The 22,181-nt window shown below is 45.7% G+C and overlaps 8 protein-coding genes across 8 annotated transcripts; 5 read left to right on the plus strand and 3 right to left on the minus strand.

The window, feature by feature from the left end:
• Positions 1–231: 231 nt before the first annotated feature.
• On the plus strand, positions 232–961 carry GGS22DRAFT_186094 (uncharacterized protein; the record flags this gene model as incomplete). Its single annotated transcript, XM_047964405.1, has 3 exons — positions 232–438; positions 493–716; positions 793–961. 3 exons carry the CDS (start codon positions 232–234, stop codon positions 959–961), a joined length of 600 nt encoding a protein of 199 aa, XP_047821095.1.
• A 244-nt stretch (positions 962–1,205) lies between these two features.
• GGS22DRAFT_106817 (Tim10/DDP family zinc finger-domain-containing protein) lies at positions 1,206–1,762 on the plus strand. Its single transcript, XM_047957831.1, has 3 exons — positions 1,206–1,387; positions 1,462–1,620; positions 1,680–1,762. The coding sequence occupies exons 1-2, from the start codon at positions 1,304–1,306 to the stop codon at positions 1,618–1,620; spliced, it is 243 nt and encodes an 80-aa protein (XP_047821096.1). The 5' UTR covers positions 1,206–1,303; the 3' UTR covers positions 1,680–1,762.
• GGS22DRAFT_156575 (coiled-coil domain-containing protein 55-domain containing protein) lies at positions 1,635–3,166 on the minus strand. Its single transcript, XM_047960392.1, has one exon. The coding sequence runs from the start codon at positions 3,061–3,063 to the stop codon at positions 1,846–1,848; it is 1,218 nt and encodes a 405-aa protein (XP_047821097.1). The 5' UTR covers positions 3,064–3,166; the 3' UTR covers positions 1,635–1,845.
• A 1,167-nt stretch (positions 3,167–4,333) lies between these two features.
• Positions 4,334–6,212, plus strand: GGS22DRAFT_156576 (uncharacterized protein). The gene is made up of 4 exons (XM_047960393.1): positions 4,334–4,839; positions 4,904–6,003; positions 6,085–6,130; positions 6,190–6,212. The coding sequence occupies exons 1-2, from the start codon at positions 4,638–4,640 to the stop codon at positions 5,692–5,694; spliced, it is 993 nt and encodes a 330-aa protein (XP_047821098.1). The 5' UTR covers positions 4,334–4,637; the 3' UTR covers positions 5,695–6,003; positions 6,085–6,130; positions 6,190–6,212.
• A 176-nt stretch (positions 6,213–6,388) lies between these two features.
• GGS22DRAFT_198633 (uncharacterized protein) lies at positions 6,389–7,646 on the plus strand (the record flags this gene model as incomplete). The annotated part of the gene is made up of 3 exons (XM_047966160.1): positions 6,389–6,609; positions 6,712–6,911; positions 6,985–7,646. 3 exons carry the CDS (start codon positions 6,389–6,391, stop codon positions 7,416–7,418), a joined length of 855 nt encoding a protein of 284 aa, XP_047821099.1. The 3' UTR covers positions 7,419–7,646.
• Positions 7,647–8,273: 627 nt separating this feature from the next.
• GGS22DRAFT_186099 (uncharacterized protein) lies at positions 8,274–9,344 on the plus strand (the record flags this gene model as incomplete). The annotated part of the gene is made up of 3 exons (XM_047964406.1): positions 8,274–8,527; positions 8,628–8,827; positions 8,911–9,344. 3 exons carry the CDS (start codon positions 8,274–8,276, stop codon positions 9,342–9,344), a joined length of 888 nt encoding a protein of 295 aa, XP_047821100.1.
• Positions 9,345–9,457: 113 nt separating this feature from the next.
• On the minus strand, positions 9,458–10,824 carry GGS22DRAFT_106838 (uncharacterized protein). The gene is made up of 2 exons (XM_047957832.1): positions 10,480–10,824; positions 9,458–10,324 (listed from the first exon to the last, which is right to left on the minus strand). The coding sequence occupies exons 1-2, from the start codon at positions 10,702–10,704 to the stop codon at positions 9,572–9,574; spliced, it is 978 nt and encodes a 325-aa protein (XP_047821101.1). The 5' UTR covers positions 10,705–10,824; the 3' UTR covers positions 9,458–9,571.
• An 841-nt stretch (positions 10,825–11,665) lies between these two features.
• GGS22DRAFT_106849 (uncharacterized protein) lies at positions 11,666–15,563 on the minus strand. The gene is made up of 3 exons (XM_047957833.1): positions 15,267–15,563; positions 13,837–15,098; positions 11,666–13,641 (listed from the first exon to the last, which is right to left on the minus strand). The coding sequence occupies exons 1-3, from the start codon at positions 15,313–15,315 to the stop codon at positions 11,770–11,772; spliced, it is 3,183 nt and encodes a 1,060-aa protein (XP_047821102.1). The 5' UTR covers positions 15,316–15,563; the 3' UTR covers positions 11,666–11,769.
• Positions 15,564–22,181: the final 6,618 nt, after the last annotated feature.

Here is a 22,181-nt window from a genome sequence, read left to right on the forward strand (position 1 = left end):
CTGAGTATGACCCACTAGTGCCATCCTGCGGCGTGTAGCCTACTTTTCTCCCAGCGGTCACTGAATTGGTGCTAGTTATCCATGTGCTCGGTGCCTCTATTAATATTAACGATCTACTACTTAAAAGATGGGTAAACCACTGTGGAGTGCAGAGATGCCGGCCTGCATGTGCATGATATTCTCGCGGCTCTCGAATACAACCACCGGCAGATATCATGATAGCGACTTCGAATGGGATCACCAACTAGCGACGCGATAAACTGGTGGGCGGCAGCCCACATACTCGCCATCTTAGGTCAACTCGCCTTGTGTGTCGTCGGCACTGTATCTTTTGTCTTCACTCGGCCAAATAACTACAATGGCCATATTCCATCTGACGATGAGTTTTGGGACGATGTCGACCACCGCACCGTGATACCCTGGGTATCTGCAGCAGTAGTGAGCACTTAGATGGTCCCCGAAATCACTAGACCAGAACTAACTAGTCGACAGGGCGCTGCCACAACGTTCTTCAACATCGTCTTGTTTATTGCTCTGTGGAAAACATATGGTCCCGACAGGCAACGCCGTCTCATGAGATCGATTGGGCCATTCAGGAATACAGTCCTAATTGGATCCTCAGTCCTCTCGCTGGTCCTTGTCGCCGATATAGCTCTTGCAGTGAAATCAGGCTTGGCTCATCGTAATAGTATATGTGCTACAGCTTCCATTGCCAGGTGAGTGTCTAACCTAACTATTTCCCCAGTTAATCATAATTTGTCCAGGGGCCCGGCTAATCTTCATCGTTTGTAGTGTCTTCATCACCCTAACAATATGTATGGATTTGTTGCGGTTACGAAACCTCTATAAGGACAAGAAGAAGGACACTTACATCATAGAACTCGGTCAGTTTAGCGGAGATGATATGTCAGGACCCATTGGAGCACCTCCTCCGTACGAAGCGGTAGCTGGATCTCGGTAGCGGAAGGGGTCGGTGTTCAGTGGAATATAACACAAGCCAGTATACTATATAGGCTGCCTAGTTGGATATATGATTACTAGGTATTCTCTGGATTCCTATATGAGACAACAATGCTTAAATGATTTTTATGAAAGGGAGACATCGTAGGAGCCTATGCGTAGCGCCCATATGTACGAAGCCACATCTACGTCATAGAAATACAGAGACAGCCACACCCATTCACTAGCCACGTTTATCGATAAAGGTGCTGAGATAATCTACGAAAGCTTCGTCTTTTCAAGAAAGTTCAGAGCATCAAAGCATAACCATAGGTTTTACCAACCCTACTCAAGAAACGCCACCATGACTTCCGACTCACTTGTGTCAGAGCTTAAGCATCAAGTCCAGGAATCACATAATCTTGAAAATGCGAAGCAATTGATAGAAGTATGCATCTTAACTCCGTGCCCCACCAGCAACATTTTGCGATGCGAGAGAACTAACCATACCTTGCGACGCAGAGACTCAACGAACACTGCTTCGAAAAATGCATACCCAAGCCAGGCACGACGTTATCGAACAGCGAGAAGACTTGTCTAACATCATGCATGGATAAATACTTGAACGCGTGGAATCTGATTAGCACGGTACACATCACCCGCTTGCAGCGGGAAAGGTGAGTAAGTTGCATTTTCAAACATCTAGTTGCACCCGATCATTCCTAATCGTGATATATTAGATCCATAGTCAATGGCCAAGTCGTTCCGGTTCAAAACCAGTGACGAAAAGCGAGCGACCTTACGGTTTCGGAGCAGTGGGGATATAGAGTGTACATTACATGAGGCAATGACTTCAAGATGGATATTCTGTCTTGATTAGATTCGGAATGGGTATATGGATTCCGCTTATGATTTCTCTGTAGTCGCCTTTTTCTTGGCTTCTTCGGCTTCCCTCTTGCGCGCAAGGTATCTCTCCCGGGCGCTCGAGACGTCGGACTCGGTCTTGCGGCTCTTCGCTGCGCGTTCGACCTTTTGCTTCTCCGCCTCCTCTTCCTCCATGGATCTCTTGAGAGACTGCTCGAGCTGCGCCTCGAGCATCCGGGTTTGCCTTTCACGCATAGCTTGTTTCCCGCCAGCGCCGACAAAGCCGCGCGACGGACCTCGGTCGTCTCTGCGATCTGGCCCCTTGCTCGTCTCCTTTCGGGGTTCTTGTTTTTTAGTCGCACCTAGATTCAGACCACCTTTCAATAACAGGCGCTTGTCCACTACCTGGCCCTCTTCGTTGATGGCAATAGAACCGCCCTTCTCGTTGATCTCTCTCGCCACGTCCGCATCGGTCTTGACCTTCTCCTCTTCCGCCTCGTCCTCTTTAGGGCCTGCCTTTGCGCGCTCTTCCGCCGCCTTAACTACTTCTGCGTGTTGTTGATCGCCTCTTTCTAGTAGGTCCTTGTAAAAAGCAGTCATGCCGCCTCCTTTATTCTTCTTAGCTTCCTCTTCTTCGCGCTTACGTTCCTCTTCCTCGATGCGCCGATTCTCCTCTTGCTGTTTCTTGTATGCTTCTGTGACAAACTTCTCTTTGTCGGCGTATTCTTCTCCCTCCTCTGTCCGTTCCCGCGCAATCTTCTTCTCTTCGGCAATCAGGGCGTCGCGTTTTCGTATGGCAGCGGACGCGATGAGGTTCTTCATATACTTCGGTTTCCTCTCGATATCTTCTTGTGTGACCTTCTTTTCTGGTTTTAGCGATTCGTAGACCGCGTCGTAGTCGTATATTCCAGGATCTAATTCTTCTGCGGCTTCTTGGTGTTTGCGCGATTCTAGCGAACTTGATAAATCGCCGTACATTGATATTTGTGTTTTCTTGCCTTTGCCGTTCGGGGGCTGAGACGGCGGGCCATTGTTCGACTTAGACAGCGACTTTTTGGTTGACTGTAAATTCGGGGATTCTGTCGTAAAATCGTCTATTTCAGATATATTGGTCGCTTGGGGTCCAGTGCTCGGATCTTTCGCATCGTTGTCCGAATCGTCATCACCACCAAACATTGGCTTCCTTTTCGGGGGAGCTGGTTTTGAAGCGCCGGGTTTCTTGGCGCGATTGAGGCCAAACGAAAAGCCTGGTTTGCTCATATTTGAATCTCCGAGATATCTTCTTAGAATACCTTACGTAGCAAAGATGTTCCGATTGGATTTGTTAAATCGATTCCTACTAAGTAGCCGGAAATGACCACTACGACCAGAGAGATGTTGAAGCTTCCAAGTTTGTACATACCTTGCAGCGCGTACAGTACAAAAGACTCCCCGATTAGATAAGATTAAGCTTAATCTTATCAGTGTGCATACTATGTACATATGTACATACTAAGTATATGTACCTAGTACCTACAAATACACAAATTCCATATATACCATAAAGGGAAAATATGGTTTTTAAAGATGGTTATTTATTATTATGAAATTATTTTTAAAAGGGAAATAACGGTTATTTTTAAAAAAATAATTATTTTTAATTAAATAATGTTTTTTTTTAATTAATAACGTTTTTTTAAATTAATAACGTTTTTATTAATTTTATAATTATTTAAATTTTTATAATAATTATAATAAATATTTTTATAAAAAAATTAAATAATTAAATAATATTATTAAAATTTAAAAATTATATAAAACTTAAAAAAAATTTTTAAAATAATTAATTATTTTTTTATATATAATTTATATATATATATATTATAATAAATTAATTTAATTTTATATTTTAATAAATTAATTTAATTTTATATTAAATTAATTTAAATTTATTTATATAAAATATTTTTAATAAATTAAATTTAATAAAAATAAAATAAATTAATTTAAATATAAATAATTTTAAAAATAAATTTATTTAAATTAATTAATAAATAAATAAATAAATAAATAAATAAATAAATTAATAATTTAATTACGTTAAATTAATTTATTTATTTATTTATTTTTTAATTTATAATAATTATTTTATATAAATATAATTATATAAATTTTAAATATAATAATAAATTAAATTTTTTTATTTTTAATTAAATTATCGTTATTAAAATAAAAAAACGTTATTAATTAAAAAAATATTATCGATTAAAAAACCATTATCAAGGTAAAAACGGTTATCCCCTAATTAAAACGTTATTAATGGGTTAGCCGTTTTTTAGTTTAATAACCGTTCTTAAATTTCATATATTACCACTGCGGTATATACATGTATCTAAGTGCATACTTAATTCCTTAACAACCTTTCTAACATACTCCTCGGTAATCTAATTCAAAAACTGGATAGGTAATAAGAGAGAAATATAATAGGAAGGATGAAGTCTCTGAAGGATGAAAAATATGATACTTGAATATGTATAGGCAACAAATTACCTATGTATCGGATTAACGATTGTGAACCCCGAGCAATAAGGAATGACATATGATGAGACCTACAGCGTCATGCAACAGCTCAGATTGACAGGAAAGAAAGTTCCAGCTACGAACTAGAACCCCACCTAATCTCACAAACACCGGCCGAGGCTTCCTAGGAGTTCATGTAACTTGACGTTTCCCTGCCTAATAGGCAGATATATTACATATTCCCCTTTAATACAAAATTTCCCCCATCAATGGTGATACTAACTGCGGGATAAAAACTTCTTTGTTAATTCTCACTCGTATTAAGCAGTATAGCAATGGTATCATCCAAAACTTATCAGAGAATCCAGGATTGGATCAGTCAACAGCAAGAATATGAGGCAACACACTCAGAGCCTGCCCCATTGACAGAGGCCCAACGAAAACTGCTAGAGAAGCTCGAGATCTCCTTACCGCCGGAGATGCCACCTACGCCAGAGCCGGAGTTGGGTGAACCTAACTGGATCGGTGTTCTACAAGGTATATATTACTCGTCCCCAAAGTACAGTCTTGCGAAGAGCTTCCCGGTTCTAACATTACTCAGAATACCGAGCTGCTCGCCAAAAATTGCCTTCGGGCATTCCCGGAGGTGACTTTATGGAAGAGCCAGGTCCAACCGTAGGTGGCGAATTAAAATGGTACTGCCGGGTGAAGATCGACGAGAACGCAGAGCCATTTCCCGGTCCAAATGGTGGTTTAGTAAACGGAAAGCAGCCTTATTTTGGGCGTAAGAAAGACGCCAAGAAGTACGCAGCCAAATGTGCGGTAGAATGGCTTAAGACAAACGGATACATGTATCGATCCGAGACCAATGCCATGAAATCTACGCAAGCCTCTCAAGCCTCCCAACCCCCTCAACCTCCTCAACCGCCGAGGCCTCAGGTTACACCACAGTCTACACCGGCAAAGAAGAAACCGAAGCTCTCATCACCTTCACCCAAAAATCCCGCAAGCGCCACCGCCAAATCCGAGCTCAATGGAGCACCGGTGCTCCCCACTTCCCCCTTCAACAGTGATGAGATATCAGCCGTAGTCGAGGTCGATCGACTCTGTGCCCGTCTCGGCATGCCTGGCCACCTTCAGTATAGAATCACAGAGGGCTCCGAGAGCGGGTTCTATAACGGTTATGCGGACTTAGGCATACTGAGCACGAAATTTCCCATAGGCGCCGGCCGCGTGGAAAACGTCTTAGGCAAAAAAGCGGCCAAGGAGCAGATTGCAGAGCAACTGTTGGTACAGTTACGTAAGCAAGCCGCCGAACACGACGAAGCGGATAAGCGCTATTATCTAGAAAACCTACCGTCGAAGAAGGACGAGGTGCAAGTTCCGGCTTAGTCAGGAGCGCGGCTAAGGGATGACTTGGTGCGGCTTGTGTTATACTTGGTGTGTTGAGTCTTCATGACTGGAATGACTAGACTACAAACACGGACGGGAATGGGTTCAACTTTAGAATATGATATCCAGTGGCAACTCAACGGGCGAGGGGCTACATGGTGTACATGCTACGACTTCTTAATGAAAAAGAAAACATGAGTATATATATTTGTTCCTTCTCTTCATCTGATATTCTACATGAGCCATATTAAGGATAACAGTTCTCGTAATTCAACTAACCCAAATCATGCTCTGATGAGGAATGAGACGGTACGTTTTCTGTTCATCATAACTTCCTGTGATACATGTCACTCTTGGTTCATCTTGTCAGTGTTACTAAACCATCTCCAGTCAATACAAACCCACGTGTTCGAAGACCTCTTAAGTCCCCAGGTGTGTAGGTAACTTGTCGAACGAAGCTGGTGAGTTGGACATATGAATAGCTGACTGACCGAGCCTCTAGGATAATTCTTTACTTAACAAATACTTATGGAATAGGAAATGTTCTGCTTGTATCGAAAATCCGCTCTTTTCTTCTCTTTAAATTCTCAGGTCTCGCCATAATTATCAACATAACCGGGTCATTTATACCCATAATCGATCTAGACTGGGAGACGACAACATTTTCAAGACTTATCTCAATAGATAGTACAACATGAAGGTCGCAATCTACAATTATGCTGTCCTTCTCTCCTGCTTGAGGGCCGCTTCTGTTGTGGCGTCGACCTCATTCAGTCACGACATATGCCCCTCCTGGTACCTCCGTCAGGGAAAGTTTGATAACAGACAAGATCCTGTCGTTGAGCTTACTGCTACCTGCTTTACCGGCAACACCACTTCCAACGAGTATCGCACAAGCAGATTGGACCTTGACCCGTAAGTCTCTATACCAAGTACTCTCATTCTTGGAGAGTTCCCATCATACATTAAATATACCCAGAGTGGCTAACGACAAAATTTCTATTTTCTTTCGTGTAGATGCTTTACCAACCATAACGGGGACCTTGAAGCAGCCGTTTCCGGCTCATCCAACGAGCCGGGAAGGTTTACCAGGACGTGCTCCGCCTGTGCTCTGGATCTTGAGGGACCCGATGGAGACGACGGGAAGACCTGGCATGTATTTTTACGTTGTATCTGTGCTAAACATATGGGGCTTGGTTGGGGATCCGTCCAGATCGGTAAGCCCACATTATATTCCCCTGTTTAAGAACACGAGAGCGGATCTCTCTTCTAACATTTTCTCGAAACTAGAAAAAGGAATCAATGTCAACGACGGCATTCTAGGCTGTATGAACTACCCAGGGTCAGAAGTTCCATATTCTTCTAACGCCAATCCGGCCATGCTTCCGCCCCCGGGCACTACAACATTGACCACGACGGCAACTGCCAACAATACCGTTACCGTTACCAATATTAGCACAGCTGTTTCCAATGCGACTATTTTCAATACCGCTACTCAAACGGCTATCTCCACGGTTATCAGCTCTTGCCAGTCGCCCAGCCCGGTCACGGTCACGAAAACTCGTAAAGGAAAGGCTCATAAGGTAACAGCCACCACGACAATGGTAGAAACGCATCCCGTTACAGTCCTGGTTAGCATTATGGTGACGCCCACTCCGAAGCCCACGATAGATGCTCAGCTCCACTCGACTGTCGTGGCGGATTTTACGACCATCAACAAGTAGCCTGGCTTTCTAATAGTCTACGCTGGCAGAGGCACATAACTGGATATGGGAATGATGTGTTTGGAGTTGGCTAAACATTGCATGGGAAGCATTTTATATCAGTCTCGGGCAGGAATATTTGGTTCACCTTATTCTTCTTAATTTCTACATAGGTGGCAGGCACCACGGTTTATTTACCCCGGAAGGGCTTGCGGTCACCATATGATACCCCTATTTTACGAATATTACCTACCGTTTAGGCAGTCTGGGGATCAGAAGCTTGATGGATGACTTGCGAAAGAATAGATGAATTCATATGGTTCTTTAATACAGCACCTATTTAATCGCAGGTGCCATCGACCATGGTATAGATATTCTAATAATGCTTTAGGGGATGCTTTAAATATTTGCCATTCTGTTATCATAGGTTTGAGTTGAACCCGCAGGATTAGGTATCAAACAACTTCCATCAACATTCGGAAGGTCGAGTCACAATGCGGAATATGAGTAAACATTTTTATTTGAGTGTGACATCGAAATTATGCAAAAATGAATATTTGCTTTGTGTCTGACTGTGAGTGACTTCCGACTCACAAAATCATGCACGCATACCACATCCAGTCATTTAGTTCATGACGAGTGACTGTTCTGGTAATCCGTGAAAATGGAATCATGTTGCTGTATTGGAGGGGGTGTTAGAAAAATGTTTTAATGGTGTGCCTTCTCAAATTCGAAGTGGCCTTGTTGTTTCTAGGATGTTCTTTGTTTACTTCTAAAAATTACGGTTGCCACCATCACCACTTCACAACATCAACAATACCAATTTCATCTCCAGCTACTAACCGGACAGAAAATATGCGAAAAACCTAATGAACGATGAGGGCCATTCACTTTTGCTACATTTTTGCTATTTCTTGCTTTCAGGTCGCGACTCTCGCAGCGGCAAACGGACCTGACGCCGACCCGGAATACAATCCAGCCTGGGGTCCAGCTTTTGATACGAACACATGCCCAGAGTATTATCTCAGGGAAACCGGCAACAATTCAACATTGACGATCGAGCTCGTAGCTACTTGCTCCGATGGAAGTGATACCTCACAGTATCGCACGAGCAGCTTGAACCTCGACCAGTGAGTGGACGGCTTGATCCTTGAGCCATCACCATAGGCGCAACCCTAAATACCTATATATCGAAACTAACAAAGCTATTTTCACCTTTCTTTTTCATAGATGTTTGTATAACGAAGAAGGGGATCTCTTCTCTTCAGAGCCACATGACTACTACACGGGTCCCTTTTCAAAGACATGCCACAACTGCGGCCTCGCCTTTCTGTCGATTGACGGAGATACCGAAGGTGTCTATCTCAGATGCACCTGCTGGGTAGCTATAGACGATGATCACACACCGAAGCAGAGCATGTTTCGCCTGGGTAAGTTTATATTCTCCATGATTCATTACCTTCCTCCCTACAAACCCACAATACTGGCAATAGTTTCTAACTTGTTGCTATAGGTAGGTCGATCTACGTCAAGAACAGTACGCTCGGATGCTTCGAGTTCACCGGGCAAACAATCGACAACCCCCTACCCTACCAGAATGTGACTCCTCCCGTGAGCAGCGTGACGACGGTTACAGCTACTGTGCTCGCCAACGTTACGATCAGTCCAACAATCAGCCCCCCACGCTTCACCAACAGCACCTCTATACAACCCTCGACGGTCACTGTTACGAAAACCCACGTGATGACACAGGAGCCAGTGACGCAGACGGCAACAGAAACCGTAGTATCTCCCGTCACTATCCTGGTGAGCATCAAGGTCACAGAGACACCTACTCCTACCCCGAGAATCAGCGCCATCCTCTACACGACTGTCCAGGCATCATTTGTCACCTTTAACCCGAGCTCGGATGGTGTTGGGTTTAGACGTCATATACAGGGTCTATAAGGATGGTTGGCGTAGGCTGAGAAAGGGGAGTAGTGACGAAACTGGCTTTGGTTTTGAATCGCATGGGGGGCTTTTTGATATCCGACTTGGAAGTAATGTTTTGAAGGGTTATTTATCCCTATTTTCAGTTAGTGTTTAATAAGAGCTCCAGATTGTGGGAATAGGACTCCTAGATGATCCAGGCTATCCCATGAGGCGACTGAATTTCTTTTAATAGCCCACAAGACTTAGCTCTCCTGCCCTCTACCTCTCCCACCTCTCCCACCTCTCTGTCCACCTCTGCCCCCTCTGCCGCCTCTTCCATCACCTCTTCCTCCTCCTCTTCCTCCTCCACCACCTCCTCTCCCCTTCCCCATTGGAACCTTCGCCACGATCCCCTCCGGCAAATCAGCGACCTTCTCGCCATCCCTCCACAACTCACCAACACCCTGTTTCCTCCCCCTGACCTCCTTAAAATACTTCAACGGCACCACACCCTCCTCATTACCATCCGTCAACACAACATCATTACTACTAATCCACCACTTAATCCCCCCATCCCTCAGACTCCTCTCCACATCCACAAAAACCAACACCTCAGCATCACTCCTCATCCCACTAACCACCTTCTCCCCCCCGCCCCCCAGCCCCTCCCGGTCCTGATCCAACAACCCCGTCCCAAAATGCACATGTCTCCGCCCCATCTTCTTCAGCCCCCCAGCCGCCACAATAGCCGGCCAAAAGGCAAAATACGTGCCATGGACCACGGTCGCGGGGATATTCCCCGCCTCGAGGGTAACCGGGGTATGCAAGCTCTCGTCCGCAAGCACGATGCTGTGGCCCTGGTTAGCGCGGATGAGCCAAGCAGCCGGGTCGGCCTCTGCGTCCGCGACGCCCGGGTCCTTGGGCTTCATGGAGAAGCGCTGCTTCGCGTTTTCGGCGACGGCCTCGCGGATCTCGTCGAAAGACGGGTTGAGAGACTTCAGACGCGGCCATTGCATCTTATGGCGGGGGGATGTTAGAATCGTTTGCTTTGTCCTGTGTACGCCACTATGCATGTGCCCACGTCTTGTACCACACATGGCATATACGTATACATAATAACAGCCACGTTAAAAAAGAAAAAAGAAAGGAGAAAAATGAAAGCCGGACTCACCACCCGATCCAGCGACGCAAACCCCTCCGCATCGATCTGAACCCCCGCATCCACAGCCCGATGTCTCAGCAACAACGAAAGCGCCTTCGAGATCGCAACCCCGCGGTCCTGAGGACGTCCAGCACCTCCCTCCCTTCCACCACGACGGTCACGGCCTCCCCTGCCCTTGCCCCTAAGCGCCAAACCCTCCATTCTCTCCGCCGTATCTTCGTACTCGTCCTCCATGTTCGAAGTTTGGCTTATTCCGTCCCCCCTTCCGGTATAGTGCCTACCTTGAACCGCGGGCCAAGCACTCAAGATGCGCCTTGCTGAGCCGCTGTGGGAAAAAGAAGGTAGAGACCTGCCTGCGACGAGCCGCGGGAAAGCTAACGCCAGGGTTTGAGGTATGACGGAGTGGGATACCTCCGTATGCAGTAATATTAAGGAAGGAAGGTAGGTAATAGCTAAAGACTCTTATGAATTGGGTTTATTGCGTTTGATTTTTTAAATTGGCAGCTTGAATATCAATAAATTGGAATTTGAGGTTGCGCTTGCTTGCTCTTAAAACGGTTGTGGAACGGCGCTGTTTAAGGCCGTGCCGGTAGTACCTAGAAGCTTAGGGATCCACCCGCTCGGCCTGAGTCAATGGTGCCTGAGTCAAAACGTCATCCCGGATGATCATCAAGAAGCTCCAGCTTATCGCATATAAAATGAGGAATCTAAAATCACAGCAGACTAGAAAGCATTTAAAATGGTAAAACTATGTTCATTGCAAAACCTAATATTCATACATTAATCACCGTATTCTGGTGATCTATTTACATAGTACAGCCGGTGATCGATTTGCCACTCGAGCGCCAGTAAGGGTTGGTATAAGGCTCCCTGTCCCCTAGGTCCGCCGCCCCTATTCGATATCGAATCCACACAAAGGAACCCTTCGGCGCGGCCGCGCTATACGCGATATTTCCATTCCTTTTAGATAGGATAAATATCAAAAGAACCCCTCCTGGAGTGCACCGTCCTTCCGTGCCACACCACTCCATAACACTCCGTGGCTTTTTTCGCCTTTTGTACCTAGTCGATATACAGGAAATAGCACTCATCAGTGCTCGTCTTTAGACGGGAGAGGCGATAGAAGAAATTCGTAAACTTTTTGCAGACGGGGGTATTATAAAAAAATAAGAAGGTTCGAAACAAATAGACAAATAAAAACCGTCTAACTATGCAAAGTTCGTGTTAATGGGGGACTGCCTTGGCCCAAATGACTTTCTATTGTTACAATGTCATGAGCGTATCATAGTCGTTATAGCATTATCGGTAGCCGCCCGTTGCGGGAGAGCTCGTGGCAATCATACTTCCACGGTTGGCTCGTTTGTCCAAACTTCCGGCGCGAGATACGACGGAATATTGGCGTTGATGCCGATCTTCGACAATTCTGTCTCCGATGTTGTTGTAAGTTTCACGGTCCGGCGTTGATCGGTCGAAATATCGCCGTTGAGGTGTAGCGATGTTTGGTGATGATGTCGCCGGGAGCACCAATCTAGTGTTGAGTGCCGAAGACCCAAGACGCCTTCTAGGGAGAGCCGAAGACGCCAAGGGCTCGGATTCTTTCAAAGGAGGTGCAGGAAGCTGCGATGTGTATTCACGGGTTCCAGATCTACCCCCCTGAACCTCAGTAGTAGCGCGCGAGGGAGCGCGGAAACGACTTTCTTCGTCATCGTTGTTTACCGTTCCCCGACGGGCTCTGATTAATAAAGGTTTGCGATCCGACATATCCTCTGGCTCCTCCGTTGTAGCGCGACGAGTTCTCAACAGCGAAGACTTGCGCCCCTCCTCTGGATCCTCTGTTCCGGCTCGACGAGAACGAGATATCAGCATCGCTGTCTTCCGGCCGGCCGAAGGTACCATATCATCTGTGGGAGTAACGGGAACAGTGGTGCTGTATCGAGGAGCGGGCAGTGTGCTCGTCACTGTTGTGTTGAGCCGTCTATCTTCAAAACGGGACAAAGCTCTAGGGCTGCTGTGCATCGATGCGAGGCTACGATCTACGGCGCTCGGTCGCCTTGAAGCAGCTACTCCCGGGAACTTGGTCATTGTTTCGGGAAATTTCGTGATCGTGGGGCTTGTAATCGTGACATCCTCCGGAACTATTGGCGGAGCTTGTTGAGGCTTTAGCTGAGCTGCCCCTTCACTTAGGGCAAGACATAACTCGGTTAGACTGCGACAGATACTATCTGCTTTTCGTCTGAGTTGGCGATCAGTAATGGTGGCACCACTGCCACCACCACCAATGCTACTTGCACCGCTCGAAATGGGGCCTGGTTGGCCAGGAGTGCCCATCATCGTAGAAAGAGACAGCGCATCGTTGGCAGCTGTCTCTAATGCCTCGAAAACTTCCACGCTGAGGAATTGTTTAGATTTTGTTAGAGCGGAATGTAATAATGGGTGACCGTCTCTTGATATGTTTATCTCTGGTGCTTGTACGGCACCCCCAGATCCACGTTTCGGAGAAGCTGACAGAGTCGTTGCATTGGTATGGGCGGTCGGCGGTCGTTCTTCGGATGCTCGTGATATGGCGGCGCCAGATGTTGGGGGAAGCTTGCCAGTTAGCTCAAGGCGATGTATGCGAGATTTAAGGTCATCGAGTTCATCCCATACAGTTGAAGGTGCGGCGGTGGAAGCCGTCGAATTTGTTCCCTCGACGCCGTGATTCGCGTCGTCCACTTGGGATTCATGTTTCTGATATTCTGTAGGTTTGGGTACCAATGGCGAAGAGTTATAGGTACGAGGGTGACTGTAATTAACGCTACCCTGCTTCAGCGATGACATGCGGGATGGGTGATTAGAGCCGTTGTCGATTGAAGCCTGTCTTCTTCGATTGGAGACAGACCCTTGGTCAGAAGAAAGACCATCTTGGAATACCATCGATCGAGGGGTCAATGGAGAAGCGCGAAGAGGAGTATTGCTGGCACTTTTGAGTTTCATCTCGTCGGTTTGCTTGTCTCTGGATATGCCTCTGTAAGTAAGACTACGGGCGACTCTTTCTCCTGGCTGGTCTTCAAAACCTCGAGATCTGGAAGTCTCCTGATCTGACATGCGACGAACTACTTGGGGAGGTGAAGAAGGTTGATATGAGGAGACGCCTACGGAGAGAGGTCGTCGATTGGTTCGTGCTACTCGTGACTATATTACACCTCAGTTAGAAATTCAAATTGGTTGTAGAGTTATTTTAAATCAGATATATCTGTGACGCCGTCTAAATGTTGGTAGCACAATGTATAATTGCTAGTCCAATGCAAACTCAGGAGAGTGTATAAGTGTTTTGGCAAATGCGCGTCTCTTGAAACAATTGAGGAAGCAAACAATAGGTTGACTTACAAGGGCACTTTGGCTGTCTCCATAGTTTCCATTGTTGTCAGCATTGCGGCGTAATGTGTCCTCTCGCGCGATCTTAAGAAATAGATCTCCACTATCATCACCGTCCGGACGATCTCCTGCTGAATCGGGCGGTGTTATCTGTGAGGCATCGTCAAAACGTCTCCCCTCTAATGCGCGCAATGTCCTGTCGCGGTGGTTTGAATCGCCGTAATCCTCACTCCCTTCATAACCGCGCATCGAGCGGGCATTCATGTCGAGCACGAGACTCCGCCGCCGCTCGCCGGAGGACCGAAATGATCGAATTGGCGGGATAGATGCAGTAACGCCCGAAGCGTTAGAGTTTACGGGTGGTTTGTATGATACGGGTGGTCGTCTTGCCACAGAGTTCCTCCTGTCATCGGTCGCGGTTCTCTGAATTGTTTTTGGTAATAGGAGTTCCCGCTGCCCGTGCGCCAACTCCCTACTTATCTCTTCTCCTGATGACGCACCCCGACTATCGTCAGATGCGTGCATTCGATGGCCAGAAGACGTCTCGCTAGCCGAATTACCCGACAAAGGCGCACGTCTATGTCGGGGCCGTGCTGTGGCAACGGTGTCGGTGGAATCTGCGGGCGACGTGACGCTAGCTCTGATAGGCGTATGTTTATTAGTATTTCCAATAGCAGAGGCGGAGGCGGTGGTCGAATCTAGAGAAGTTGAGCGTTTTGCATTGGCAGATGATGTAGATGTGGCGGTCGATAGGACGCGGGGGGATTGAAATGTGGATGCCCGAGACCTTGGACTCAGGTTTTCAATTCTCGATTGTTCTTGTGAGACAGGGCTAGTATGGTCGCTATTATGTTTATGCTGACTCTGATGCGCTGGCTCCGGCTGTGGGGATATTTCCCTCGATGTGTTTGGTTGCGTTCCGGTGTGAGAATCCGAAATAGGTGAGACAGGCGAAGGTGGAATCTGATGACTTTGCAGAAGCGAAGGCAAGGCGATGGGTTCTTTCTTCAGATCGGCAAAGCGATAGGCGGGGAGCTTAGAAGAATTATGACTTTGTCGGTGTGCGTGCAGGATAGTAGAATGCCTATTATTAGACGGTGAGGAGGTTGTGGTTGTTGTTGTTATTGTTGTTTTGGGATTGGAAGTGGAAGTTGGGTTAGTGTGATTAATTTGATTTGTTGTAGCGGTGATGGTCCCGGGCGCAGTGGTGGTTTTAGTTGTGGTTTTTGCGGTGGAAGACGAAAGGGATTCGAATGGGTCCGTTGCACCTATAACTGGAAGGCATAAATTTATTAGTGGTGTTCGCTCCTGCTGAAGTAGCTATCTATGCGCTATGCTGTTGCACAATATCGAACAACTAACACTGGGCAACGGGCTGGAGCACTGGGGACAATTGAGGAGTCTAGACCGGGGGAACTTTAAAAAATGAGCAATTACTATACCATTTCTATTAGAAGCAGCAACTGCTTCGGAAACTGAATTTGAATCCATATCGTCCCAAGCTCAAATCTTTCAAGTTCTTTTCTCACGTAACTCAATAGGTACTTTATGTCCACAACTTTCAAACCATTGGTATGTATTACCTACGGTATCGAACAGGGTCGGCATGTATTGTTTTAGTTCCGTCTTCAGACTCGCAAGGGCTCTAGGCGGTGTTTTTGCATGAATATGACAACAAGGAGATCCATTGAATGATGTCAAGCTCGGTCCTTCTGCTTCAACCGGCGCCCAATAGAATAACAATCGCTCTATCGTCGTGATCACGAGAAGAAGCACCACAATAGCCGAAGAGAAAAGTATTGCAAAAGAAAAAAGAGTGACTATGGTGAGAGAAGACCTAGGTGTGTTGTGCCTCTGTTGCTAAAGTCTCAGGAGAAGTTTATTGAATTGAATCGGGATCCTCGATCATATTGCGATTTGGCCAGGACAGGGAAGACAGGCAAAGAGGGTAGCAGCCCGAAAATCCCAAGTCTGTGTACCGGGGTGTATGGGAAGGATATGGATGTTATGGATGACGGTATGGATATGGCCCTCGGAAGCCAACCCCAAGTCGACTTGGTATCTACAAGGGAAGATACTGCTGTTAACTAACTACCTACCGACTAAGGTTTATTTACCTAGAGCTCACAGACCTCACACCTCTACTAATTAGTTCTTTGCTAACTCCTTCCTTGACCTCATCTCTCCTCTTTTCCTGACTGGGGCTAGGGCACGACTTCTGATTAGACGTAGAGGACGTCGACTCGCAGTAGTCAGAGCAGTAGCAGCAATGGCCTCGGGCGCCAGTGAATCAAATGCGCTAACAAGCCGATTAGATGTGGGACTCCAACCCGCTGGAAAACAGCCACGCAGCAACCACACATCGCAACCGAATGCCACTTACTGGGTAGATGCATGGGTGATCTAATAGACGAGGTCCGTGAGCCTGGGATGGATACTTGGTATTATTGTACGTATCTCCTAGCATTCGGGTCCGTCTGTGCTTCCTGTGCTTCCCAGGTTGATCTCCCAATAATGGGATCTGCATAAGGAACTGGTACAATTCAGGGGCTTCCCTTTAATAAAAGCACAGATATATATGAAGACGGATGTGTTTTACGGAGAATTTCCTCTTAGTTCATCTCCAAGCTGGAGCTAAGTGCTTTTTAGGTAACCCTAGGTATGTTTATTGGTAACTCTCTCAGTTGCGGGTTGAGTTGGCGGTGAGCATAGAATGTTAGATAGAACCTTGGAAGACGATAGATAATATTCGATGGAAGCTTTAGGTTTGCAGCGGTTCATGCCAGACAAAAATCAGCGAGCACGGAAAGAAAAAATACCAATCGAAAGATTACGATAGGGTTGAAATGGGTGCTTGCCGACTACTACCGTTGTGCTGCAGTAGGTTCGACTGTGCAAGATGCTGCAGCCAACCAGAGATTATCAACGGCTATCTCGTGAGGAGGCTGGTCAAAAATCCCCAAAATCGACCATCTGCATTAGAAAAAGTTTAGTGTTTCGGAGAGGCTCTTCCAAGCTTTTCAGGCTAGCCTTGTAAAGATGGTCTAGGCATGGAAAAGAGCGACAGAATTTAGCTGATTTAGTCAGGGGTAGCTGTTGTAAAGTGGTGGGACGTGGACCTCGTGCTCAGGTATTAACTACAGGTACCTAGGTATTACCTAGTAGGTGAGGTGAAGTTAACTTATTTGACAGCTTGTCGGTAGTAGTCGTCGCTGTACGCTGTAAATCTCTGTCAAGAAATGTGAAATCTGATCGGATATTTACCAAGAGATGTGCTACATACTGTACTCTAGCCGACGGTGATTTCTCCGTCAAGTCATATGTATTGAAGTTACATCCATGATGCGTCCACGATGCATACTCTTACCATCACATTAGTACATGTAGCTACTAGATTACTAGCCACCCAATTGTTCTTTCCATCGAACACATTAAGCGCTACGTAGTATTCTATTAGCTCAAGACATGGCCAGCATAACTGAAAATGCGCCTAAGATGCGCGGATAACACACACACAATGCGTATTACATATTACTTGTGTATGTATGCAGTCACGTTTTGATCTTAGCTTGCGGAGTCCTGCAAGAAATCAAGGTCAGGCTGCACATAAAGTTCTCAAACCTCTCAAGCCCCCTTGACTCTCTGCATGGTTCTGGACCACCAACAAAAGTTGATGAACGAATGCTGATGTTGAACCAAACTGGACGATGGGCTGTTTTGTCGTGCTGTGCATTGCATTTTGTGGCTGGTAAGCACTAATAGAGAATTGCCTATGAAGCGAAGCGAATAGCTAACCTAGTAGGCACTGGTACTGGCACTGGTATTGGACAGTGGTTTTGATGCAAGGAATTCGATGTTGGTCTGGCGGATCATTGCGGGGTTAAATTTTGTATTCGCCTGGAAGTAATTATGTACCAGTTCGCTTTCGAGTACCCAGCATGATAATATCGTTTGTATTGATCATATCTTGTTTGTCCATTCATGTCTTGGCTCTCTTTGTCGTTTCCAAAGTTTAAAGACTTTAACTCCTTTTTTCTCTATTTTTCGGGTGGTTACACTAGATTCCATAGAACCCGGGTACGCACAATCTTGAGAAGGGCAATCTTGGACGTGCGCAGAGGATTCTCGGTCAATTTGTTAATCTCTCAATTTACCATGGATGATCGGCGGTCGTTTACGGCGGGGAATCACAGGGATCCCCGGGCACTTTAATCGCAAACCGCAATTGCGTGCGCCGCAAGCGGAAATACCAGGGTACCTATCCCTGAAGCTTGGAGCAGATCAAACGCTTAGCTAAGGTAATGGAGTCCGTGACAGCACGAGCATCACCCATCTAATCAAACTTTCTCACAATTCCATATGTTTCAGAATATATGCAAAGTTAAACCTCACCCACCATCCCTTCTTCTTTTTTTCCTCGTGTTGAAATGAAAGATCTGGTGAAACTCTTTAACAGGTTAATGCTATGTAGCCTGAGTTGTTGATAGGTTGAACCAATGTCAGCTCAATCGAACTCTGCTTCATGTCTTAGTATAATTGTGCCAACACCCTGAAGGACTTGTTGGTGGTTTTCGTTTATGATCGGTGTCCTTGGCTTGTAGTCTTGCCCGAAGTTGCGATATCGAGTTACCTAAAATGTCAAACTAACCCGACGGTGCCATACAGCCGGAGACCAATTAATTTGTAAAAAAGCATGAACGAATACGGAGCAACAGGTCTTGATGAGGTAGATTTGGCTTGTGGTTTTTTGATCAATAATAATAAATTCTCATTGGCGTGACTTACAACGCGTTCATGCCCTGAAACGATCACCTAGGCAATACGCAGAGCACGGCCCTTGGATGAGACTTTGCTTCGTGAAGTCTTGGCCGGTCAGCTTTCCGGCGTTCAGCCGCATATCGACTTCATCAACCCTCCAAAGCTTCGTCATCTTGCATTCGGGGATTAAGTTGGTCATAATCGGGTTTCTGGAGATCTTGGTCAAGCTAGATATGTACATAAAATATGTTGTACTTACTTCATCCTACCTTGGTAGATATTGGCTCGTATTGTGAGTAATCCCCTCATAGTTCGGCTTCGTATAAATTGTAGTTATTAAATACCTAGGTTACTACGTCATCAATATGAGAGTTGAAGTACTCATGTCAAAATCATGCGGCGATTCGATAGAAGACCTGCGCAAATATCGCGACTTGAAGTAGAGAATATTCCATACTGTGGTAGTGATCAATTGGGGATATGGATACGCCTTGCACTTCGAGATATGTAGCGCAAAACTTGAGACTGAGGGACTTTCGCGGCCTGTCCAATAAAATAAAGCGGTCTCGGCTATTGAATTTGTATGTATGTCAAGGCTTGTAATTGAGAGGGCCATCACGCAACTTGGGACATCTCGGGTGTGCGATACGATTACCGAGCCACGAGGCAGCTTAAGGTTAGTGTATCGTAAAAAGTGCAAAGTGCTAGTGCTATCGCTTATTTGTAGATCGATGTTTCGAAACTTCCCCGCTTGAGATCTAAGAGTCGAATGTTGGCAAGTTGGAAAGCCTTTTGTCATTCGATAACTTCAAACAAGGAGGTCAAAGTTCGACGTTTTGTTGATATTAAAAGATTATGTGGACCTCGGATCTGGTATGTCTGGGATTTTAATCGGTAAGTCATGGATATGAGATGAACAATGGCACGGCAACCAGATCATAAGTTCAAAACAAAGATGGATGAAGTGGATCAGAGACGCGGACAATTACTAGGAATAGATGTTGTGAGTTGTAAGTAATAAATAAACGCTCTTTGAGGCTTCGACTAGCGCCGCGGTATTGCGTCGGTAGGGAAATAAGCGAGTTCCATTTCTCCCTCAGCGCCTGCCTCGCGCCAACGGCCAAAGAAAGAAGGTTCGGACGCGGACGTTTCAGGTCCTCCTAGGATCCGTTAGTCTAAAATAGCAGTTAGCAAGCGCCTGCGCCGAGTCCGGCCGTCACCCGGCGGCCGATTGATGGAATAGTTTCCAATCTCTGCAATTTCACGTACATCGCGACAATCATCATTTCAAGTTGATGCCAGTGGCTATTCACCTAGCTAAATATATATTAACCTCTTCACATGTAAATCATAGAATGTTCTCTAAAAATAGAAGTACGAGTGAGAAAGTTCGTGTTAGTTCTAATAATTTAACTTAGCATGAGGAAGAATCCATTCGCGCATTGATTTCACCTCGAAATCTGTGCTTTACTCCGAACCACCATCGGAAGTCTATCGTGTAAGTAGACGATGCATCCATCTGAAGGACGTATTACCCACGTGTCGCGACAGGGTATGAGATATCTAACACCATGAAATAAAATAGTGCACCGAGCTTTAAATAGAATCTAGGTAAATGAGGATTCGTCATTTTCTTTTGCCTCAAGGGATGGTAAACTCAAAACTTAATAGATCCGATGAACCCGAGTATACAAAGCTTAAGGACAAGGTCCATACGGTTCGACTCGTAGGGATCAAGATTCCTATCTGCGTCTTTTCTCGGAGATATTCGGCCACGTTTTGCAGTGTAATTGTACGAAAACAACTATCACACGTATTTAGAGGTCTTCGTATACCTATCTCAGATTCCTTGTTCCTAACTGGGAGATACACTAGAGGCTGATCATTCATGACGGGTCCGAGTCTCAAAAAGGAAAAGAGAGGGAACCGTACAAGTTGATACCTTTCAAGCTGCGAAGCATAATGATCTTTGTTCAGAACTACTATAGGTAGGGGGTATCTAAGTAGGTAAAAACACAATTGATACGTAGGTATATCAAACAGATATCTCAAACAAATAGATATCTCGGCATCATCTAAAGGAGTAAAATGCTTTAACTTTAACATGTTATGATATGTAGCCTGAGATTGAAGAGCCGTTTGCAGTTGTACGCACATGGTATGGTACATATTAAGTCATAATATGTACGGAATATCGCCGCATTTTCATAAGTTCCAAAGCCAAGGCCAATTCCGGGTTTTTGCTGGCGAGGTGAAATTATCAGCTGCAAGACCAAATTTGACATTGACATTCTGATTGGCTATGCTTTGGCGCCTACTTAGCTGCAAGTGTCTATTAATAGTACCATCACCATCCCTGTCTCGGCCAGTGTCTCGTTTCGCAAAGGCAAGCCCCTGTCTGAAAGAACCACTTAGAATAGCGCACGCTTCAACTGTTAGCGACGTAACGAGCCACCCGCATCCTGTGGACAATCCAAGGTAAAATCCACGCATACTTCCCTTCCTAACATGTATATGTAGATACTGCGTAAACAGGAGAATGAATGCCGCCGCTGGGATTTTCAGGCATGTTTTGGTGTAAGTGGTTAGTGCCAATGTAAGTTTTGTTGCTGGTTGTTGCCGGTTGTTGCTGGGAACATGTACCTTCCTACGGTACACGATAGGTAGGATACCTGGTAGGGGGACATGGGAAGCTGAGGGACCCACAAAGTCAAGCTTGTTAGTGCATCGAGCCGAGGAGAAGTAGCGAACTTGTTTCGAACACTGCCATTTCCCATAGTGGCTGTACCCCAGTTCTACTGCCCATGTAGACCTTGCGCTAAGGCCTAAGTGCTTCCGTCTAGCGCAATCTCAATCTCATCCCCATTCCCATTCTTCTCCTCCCTCCAAATTCACAACCCATTCACCAGTCAACATACACACAACACATACAACCACCACCAATTCCACAAATCCTCTTCCTCCTTCTAACTTTTTACCTTTTGCGCCCACCCCGGGGGATTTTCTTAGCCCTTTGACCCCCCTTGTTCGCTGTTTCAAGAGACTGCGCGTGAGAGTACACAGGTGCTGGTGTCTCTGTCTCTCTGAACGCTTGTCCATCTTCTGATTAATTCTATCCTAACGATTCTTCTCACCTACCTTCGTATCCTACATTGCCGCTGTCGAGATCGTATCGCCAACCGCCACCACTACCTGTCCATTATTTGCAAACAGTCAATTGTTTACCCGTCCGTATGGTATACTAGGCAGTTGGTAGAATGTGTTGACATCCTGATGGCGGCCGAATTCTAGTCATCAAACTTACCTCTAAACAACAAACATCACACTTCTCTCTACTTCCTTTAATATTTCGCGATACATTTTACTCTTCCAAACTTCATTCCTCCCTCTCCTTGATCCTGTCGGCTTGTCTAGTATTGTCCTACCTATTTTAATACGAAAGCATTCCCAGTTACCGCCTACGACGAGGTGGTTGTTTGTCGCGGAAGAAGTTGTAGATGTGGTCGTTAGGAAACAAGTAAAGATTATACATAACCAAACTCAATCGACTTGGTTGTTGCACCATTGAAAGAGAAGGAAAGCAGAGATTGAAGGAGTAG

Source organism: Annulohypoxylon maeteangense (assembly GCF_022496945.1).
Source record: "Annulohypoxylon maeteangense strain CBS 123835 unplaced genomic scaffold GGS22scaffold_4, whole genome shotgun sequence".
NCBI classification, from domain to species: Eukaryota; Fungi; Ascomycota; class Sordariomycetes; order Xylariales; family Hypoxylaceae; genus Annulohypoxylon; species Annulohypoxylon maeteangense.

Bases quoted from the DNA above. Each gene is read 5' to 3' on its own strand.
- GGS22DRAFT_156576 (XM_047960393.1), top strand. From the start codon at position 4,638: ATGGTATCATCCAAAACTTATCAGAGAATCCAGGATTGGATCAGTCAA. The intron at 4,840-4,903 runs GTATATATTACT...AACATTACTCAG, and splicing joins CTGGATCGGTGTTCTACAAG to AATACCGAGCTGCTCGCCAA.
- GGS22DRAFT_106849 (XM_047957833.1), bottom strand. From the start codon at position 15,315: ATGGATTCAAATTCAGTTTCCGAAGCAGTTGCTGCTTCTAATAGAAAT. The intron at 15,099-15,266 runs GTATAGTAATTG...TATGCCTTCCAG, and splicing joins TGCTGCTTCTAATAGAAATG to TTATAGGTGCAACGGACCCA. The intron at 13,642-13,836 runs GTAAGTCAACCT...GGTGTAATATAG, and splicing joins GAGACAGCCAAAGTGCCCTT to TCACGAGTAGCACGAACCAA.
- GGS22DRAFT_106838 (XM_047957832.1), bottom strand. From the start codon at position 10,704: ATGGAGGACGAGTACGAAGATACGGCGGAGAGAATGGAGGGTTTGGCG. The intron at 10,325-10,479 runs GTGAGTCCGGCT...CCCCGCCATAAG, and splicing joins TTGCGTCGCTGGATCGGGTG to ATGCAATGGCCGCGTCTGAA.
- GGS22DRAFT_156575 (XM_047960392.1), bottom strand. From the start codon at position 3,063: ATGAGCAAACCAGGCTTTTCGTTTGGCCTCAATCGCGCCAAGAAACCC.
- GGS22DRAFT_106817 (XM_047957831.1), top strand. From the start codon at position 1,304: ATGACTTCCGACTCACTTGTGTCAGAGCTTAAGCATCAAGTCCAGGAA. The intron at 1,388-1,461 runs GTATGCATCTTA...CTTGCGACGCAG, and splicing joins ATGCGAAGCAATTGATAGAA to AGACTCAACGAACACTGCTT.